The following is a 6470-nucleotide window of genomic DNA, read 5'->3' as shown; positions in this document are numbered from 1 at the left end:
AATTCTCCTCTCCAGTACCCTGGCATAGACTTTCCCGGGGAGGCTGAGGAGTGTGATCCCCTTATAGTTGGAACACACCCTCCGGTCCCCCTTCTTAAAAAGAGGGACCACCACCCCAGTCTGCCAGTCCAGAGGCACTGTCCCCAACCGCCATGCGATGTTGCAGAGGCGTGTCAACCAAGACAGCCCAACAACATCCAGAGACTTAAGGTACTCCCCAGTAACATGCAATCCTTTTCATACCCTGGGATTAGCTCATGACTTCACATCACCATTTGAATCTCCTCCTTCTATTTAGGGGCTGTCAGTCAGTCTATTGAGAGATGCTCTGCAGTGCAATTGAAGCAGATGCTGTTTAGAGCACAAATCTCATTAGGCAATAAATCATACAGTCCCCTCCAAAAAGTATTGGTAGAGCAAGGTCAATTCATTTGTGTTTGTACACTGAAGACATTAGAGTTTAAGATCAAAATATGAATGTGAGACGAAAAGTTGAGTTTCAGCTTTTTTTTTTAATTTTTTTTATGGTTATTTATATCTAGATATATTAAACAGAGCATTGTACCTTTTGTATCAGATCACTCAAATTTAAGTGAGCAAAAGTATTGGAAGAGAGAGTTTAAAGTAAATCAAATTTAATATTTAGTTGCCTATTCTTTGTTTGCAGTAACTGCATCAAGCCTGTGGGAGTTCTCTTTTCAGTCTCCTCTTTAGCAGGAAAAATGCATGTTCAATTGGGGTAGGGTCTGGTGATTGACTTGGCCAGTCTCAGACTTTTCACTTTTTCCCTCTGAAGTCAGAGTTGAGTTTGTACTGTGCTTAGGATTCTTGTCCTGCTGCATGATGAAGCTCCTTCAGTAAAGTTTGATGCATTTCTCTGTAATTTGGCAGACAAAATGTTTCTGTACACCTCTGAATGCATTCTTTTTTTCTAGCATGACAAGTTATGTCATCAGTTAAGATTAGTGATGAAGCTACAATGAAGAAGGGCCAGCTTAATGCCAGTATAGTGGAATCTCCATATAAAAGAGGTTAGAGGCTGCACTTAGGTCTACGAACAGTTTCCTGAGTCAGCAGCTGTTGGTTGTTGGATACTCTCAGTAATGCAGATTCTGGACTGCGATGAACTCTGAAGCCAGATTGACATTTTTCTAAAATGCAGTTTTCAGCCAGGCCAGATAGCAAAGATTTTTTTTTTCAAGGATTTTTTGAGAGGAAAAAAAAGAGGTTGACAATTACTCTATAATTTTTGATCACTAAAGGATTTAGATTGAGATTGTTTCTCAATCAGGCAAGTGAAAAATATAAGTGATAGTCTCTATCATTTTTTTTTCTCTGTTGAAAACAACTTTGGTCTCAATTTGTAAGGACAGGGAGCATTTTATCAGTACTTGAAGAGACCAGTAAATGAGATTAATGGATTGGAATATATGGTTTTGGTGTTTATGGAGTGGTTACTCTCTCTGTGTTGGACAAAGTGTGGTGCTGAGCATCGCAACATAGAGCACACAGCAGCTGTGAGGCAGTGGTGGAGATGAAACACATTGCTTGAGGTAACAACAACTCTGCTCTGTACTGTACATGCCATAAAACTTCATCCAGTCAGAGCAATTTATCAAAGCACCGGTTAAACATAAATTTGCAGAGCAGTGACCATTTCAGCTTTGCCTGCAGTCTCTCATCCACACATCGCCATAATGTTCAGTAGCAGTTCATGTGCATGGAACTATTATTGAATAATTGATACATGTTCATGCGGCATGCAGTGTATATATATCTCTGGTTAATTATGGTGAGCTCACTAGGCTAATAGCTAACTGTTTAGAGGTGAGGACCACAGCTCCCATTGAGTCCAGCACAAATACCAGTGAAGTCGTCAGAAGGAAGCTGGCTGTTTGTTTGTCAGGATAATATTGTATAGCTTATTTTTCTGCAGTGGTTTCTACAGAAATACTAATACACTCAAAGAATCTGTATTGCTATCCAAAGTGATGAGCTGTATTCACTGCTGTACTGTTCAGTCTGAATTCTAATCACACACCCTATAACCTACTCACCTCTTACAGAGTAGCAAAGAGAAAGCTAGAAATACATTTTAATACAGTACAGCCAGAACAACAGTAAATGGCAGATATCATACTTACAAACGTTGAGGTTTTGTTGATACTTGTCAGTGTGTCCAGCCAGCTTTATGGTCATTTGTGACACTGGAGCTACTTTCTAATTGTAGCTGTGGACAGATGAAAATTTGTTTGAGTCTGTATCTTTGCCTATGCTATCTGAACTGGTTCACCACATGAAAGCATCCTACTGCTCTTTGGATTGCCTGCCAACCAGACAGTTTAAGGATGTTTTTGATTCTGTTGGGCCTAGCTTTCTGGCTTTAATTAATTTACTGTATGTCTAAGGACAGGCTCATTTTTAGATGCTTTCAAAAAAGCGATTGTCCAGCTGTGACGGAGTGGCCCTGTCATGAATAACTGACGAAGACCGGAATAGCTCTATCACGAATGGCTGACAAAGCATATAGGCTACATAGACATATATGTGCACATACAAACAAATCTACAATGTAGTTAAGCTGTATTACTACTTAAGTTGTATTATTACTTACCGGGTTTTCGCGTCGCTTGGGTGTTTGTTGTCTGTTGTCGAGTGTGAGTTGTGGGTTCAAACATTGCTGTCATTATTGAGGTCGTTAAATACGATTATGTGTGTGCCACGTGAGTAAACGTCACTGTGACTTAATTGGTATTGGGCGGAAACTTCGGTATTAAAGGCAACGCAGGTTCTAGCTTCGAGTTGTTTCTGAGCTGCATAGAAGGCAATATCAGTTCTGCTGATAACTGCAGTGCTACTTGTGTGTGTTTTTTGAACAATGACTTTTAGATATTTACAAAGAGTTTCATTTCTCTCTTTTTCTATGGTGCACTTTGGGAGATGAGCACAATACATTAGTGCTTTGCATTTGCAACTACACCATCCTTTTATTTTTTCCTTCAAGAATAAACCCCGTCATACCAGCCTCTTCTTAAAAAGCCAAATCCTGACCCTTCAGTGTTCTCTAATTTTAGACCAGTGTCTAAATTACCTTTTGTATGTTATTTCTTTAAAAAGTCACTGTGCCACTAAATAGTTGTACATGTGTATTTTATATATAAAATATTTTTAATAGGCCTACATCTCTTATTTTGGACAAGTAAGTTTGGCTATCAGGCAAGTGAAGTATCTCAGCCACTTGCCCAGAATCTTGGTGCTTGTTATTGCTTGTTTTATTGCCATGTGATCAGACAGGTCACAAGATTGGATATAAGCAGTCCTTTTGTATGCTTGTTAGCTGTACAAAGTTGGGCTTGTTTACCTGTAACATCGTTTTCTGATGAAAACTGCTGGTCAAAATGCAGTGGTGTCCCAAAACAAGCTCAGGGCATTTAGAAAAAGCTTGGTTTACTCCTTAGGATTTTTACTTTTTATTTTAACAGGTGCTGACTGCATCAAGTAACGTTATGTGTGAACACAGTCATTCTTTTCTTAACACCCTGACAAAGATCGTTTTTCCCTGCAATGTGGTGAGAACCAGCCTCTGTCGCGTGTAGTATGAGTTTCCTATCTGCCTATGTGTGCAAATTAGTTAATCCACATACACATGTTTTCATTAAATCCACCCCACCCCACCCCCAAAACCAAGTCAGCGCCTAAGCCATCTGAAAACCTCTGGAAAACCCTGCCTGAATGTAACTTCTTTTGAATAACTCTAATTCTCTCATCAAGAAAGCAAATGTTGACCAGCTCATTGTGTTGTTGTCATCCCCTTTTCTCTTCAGCACCTTCATCATTGAAAAGCAGCCTCCCCAGGTTTTAAAGACCCAGACCAAGTTTGCAGCCACAGTGCGCCTTCTAGTGGGCGGAAAACTCAACGTCCACATGAACCCACCACAAGTCAAGGCTGTCATTGTTAGTGAGCAGCAGGCCAAGGCTCTGCTGAAGAATGAGAGCACACATAGGTGAGGGCCACATGTGGACTTGTTTTTGAATCCCAATATGATTTCACATGCATTAGTAAAACATTGTGACTCGACTGATACAACACTAAAAGAGTGTGTAATTACAGCAGGTACTGCTGGATATTAAAAGGAATTTAATTGTGTAATCCTCCTTTGTTGAAAAGAGATGTTACTACAGTGTGTTATATAGTTTCTATTGGCTTTGTAGTGAAAGCAGTGGAGAAATCTTAAACAACAACTGTGTGATGGAGTATCATCAGGCCACCAGCACTCTCACTGCACACTTCAGAAACATGGTAAGCTCTTGGTTGTCTTTTTAAGTGTACAAGTGATACAATACCCGCTTATACAACATTTTATTAAAGGTAATTGTAAAATAGTTTTGCAACTAACATGGCTGATGATGATTTTTTTGGTAAAACCCCATTTAGTTTTGGAGGCCACTCATAATCGCGGTTTAAACGATATGACATTAACTTGTCATAAGATCACTTATATGTTTTTGTCTCCTGGGTTTTTACCAAATTGTTGGCACTTTTTTCCAGCAACGAGTTCTCTGTTTATGGCACATTGCATTTTGGAACAAGGTTCACTATTACTACATGCATATGGTTTTAAAACAAAATTTTAAAGCAATATGAATGCATACTCACAATACAAGAGATTTTATAAATAGTGTAGAGATAGCAATTATAATATTAGAATGAAGAACACAATATTTACTGTAAATGTAACGAATTGATCATAACAGCTATTTTTCTTGTATCCAAAGCCTGATATGTTCTTGTCTCTGCTGCGTGTGTCTTTACAGTCACTGAAGCGGATCAAGCGTTCCGACCGTCGAGGTGCAGAGTCAGTGACTGAGGAGAAGTTTACAGTTCTGTTTGAATCACAGTTCAGTGTCGGGGGCAACGAACTGGTCTTCCATGTCAAAGTAATGCGACGTTTGATCTTTTGTTCATGAGAATAGCAGCTAAACTGTTCTGGGTGTCTTGCTTGATTATTGAATTGTCAGCTTTATCCTTCGGCCATCTGCTACTGATTTCATCTTCACTGTCTTGGTCTTTGGAAGGCTTTAAATAGGAACTAGACTTCAACAAGAGTTTTGTGGCTTTATCCAAGCCTGCTATTTTCTAGCCTGTTTTTGAAAGAGTACAGAACACTCTTCCTCTTTAATCTGTTAATGTCAAGCTTGTGTCTGTAACCTGCAGACCTTATCGCTGCCTGTGGTAGTGATCGTCCATGGCAGTCAGGACAACAACGCCACAGCAACAGTCCTGTGGGACAATGCCTTTGCTGAGCCAGTAAGTTAGCTGCTTCTAGACTGTGTCATCAATGCCTTTCTTATACTTTACCATGTCCAATTGTAAACATATTAAGTAATATTATACTACAACTTGACACCAACTTGTCAGGTGTTAGTGTGTGCTGTTAAACGGTAAGTCTGGTCATATTCATACTGTTAACAAATCCCATGTGCAGATGCCAAACAACAATAAATTTCTCCTAATACAACCAATTCTACAGTGTCCTGCTGTCACAAATACTAGAGCACCAGGTTCAGATTAATTGAAAGCTGAAAATAGTCCCCAGTGAATTCACCATTTCCTTCTGTTTGACTAACATTATTTAAAACCTCCAGTGGTTTTTGTTGTTTAAGAAATAATTTGTTTAAACATACTTGTGAGCTGTTCAGTAGGAAGCAGTGGGCTTGTCATCACAAACAGGGCAAGCAAGTCAGAGTATTGGGGCTGCTACAATTTTCCCAGTTTCTCACACCCTATTGTCTTATGTTTTTAAACTGCTTAAATTAACTACTTTGGTGGCGTAATGTATTGTAGCAATTCATTACCAAGTTAAACAAGATAGAAACAGTGGCGTTAAAATTAGATTTGATGTTGAGGTAACTGCCAGTGGTGGTGCATTTAGAGCCATTCTGACAACAGTTTGTAGACGTGTCTGACGTTCTTTTCACCAGGTGGGAGATGTAGTCTGTGTCAGAATTTCCTGATAATTGAATTGCAGAATTACAAGTTGGTGGCCGCTCATAATCATGGTCTAAATTATATGACATGAACTTGCTGTAAGATGTCTTAAATGGCTTTGTATTGCAAGCTCTTACAAATGGCACTTTTCCAGCACTGAGTCCCCAGTTGAGAGAGAGTGATAATTGAAAGCTGAACTAATTTAAGTGTGAGTAACAGAAACATCAGTGTGGTGCCATGTCTGCTTTGTGACTTCTGTTTTCATGTACAGTGGGTACGGAAAGTATTCAGACCCCCTTAAATTTTTCACTCTTTGTTATATTGCAGCCATATGCTAAAATCATTTAAGTTCTTTTTTTTTCCTCAATGTACACACAGCACCCCATATTGACAGAAAAACACAGAATTTTTGACATTTTTGCAGATTTATTAAAAAGGAAAAACTGAAATATCACATGGTCATAAGTATTCAGACCCTTTG

The 6470-nt window shown here is 39.1% G+C and overlaps 1 protein-coding gene and 1 long non-coding RNA gene across 10 annotated transcripts in view; one reads left to right on the top strand and one right to left on the bottom strand.

Annotated features, from left to right (window-relative positions):
* LOC109966671 (uncharacterized) overlaps nt 1-2718 on the bottom strand; it is a 5289-nt gene extending 2571 nt beyond the window's left edge. For all 3 annotated transcript variants that reach the window (XR_002275812.1, XR_002275814.1, XR_002275813.1), the window contains exons 1-2: nt 2615-2718; nt 2145-2230 (exon numbers count right to left, since the gene is read on the bottom strand). This is a non-coding gene — a long non-coding RNA (uncharacterized LOC109966671). The remainder of the gene's footprint in view (nt 1-2144; nt 2231-2614) is intronic.
* The window catches only part of LOC109966669 (signal transducer and activator of transcription 5B-like), a 38908-nt gene that overhangs the window by 22195 nt on the left and 10243 nt on the right, over nt 1-6470 (top strand). For all 7 annotated transcript variants that reach the window (XM_020611704.1, XM_020611701.1, XM_020611706.1 and 4 more), the window contains 4 exons: nt 3825-4004; nt 4213-4300; nt 4816-4938; nt 5216-5308. In XM_020611704.1, the coding sequence (XP_020467360.1) occupies nt 3825-4004; nt 4213-4300; nt 4816-4938; nt 5216-5308 (484 nt within the window). The remainder of the gene's footprint in view (nt 1-3824; nt 4005-4212; nt 4301-4815; nt 4939-5215; nt 5309-6470) is intronic.

The sequence above is a fragment of the Monopterus albus genome, unplaced genomic scaffold (genome assembly GCF_001952655.1).
Source record: "Monopterus albus unplaced genomic scaffold, M_albus_1.0 scaffold117.1, whole genome shotgun sequence".
Lineage (NCBI taxonomy): Eukaryota > Metazoa > Chordata > Actinopteri > Synbranchiformes > Synbranchidae > Monopterus > Monopterus albus.
Note: the sequence above shows the minus strand (reverse complement) of the source record. Positions and strands in the feature narration are given on the sequence as shown.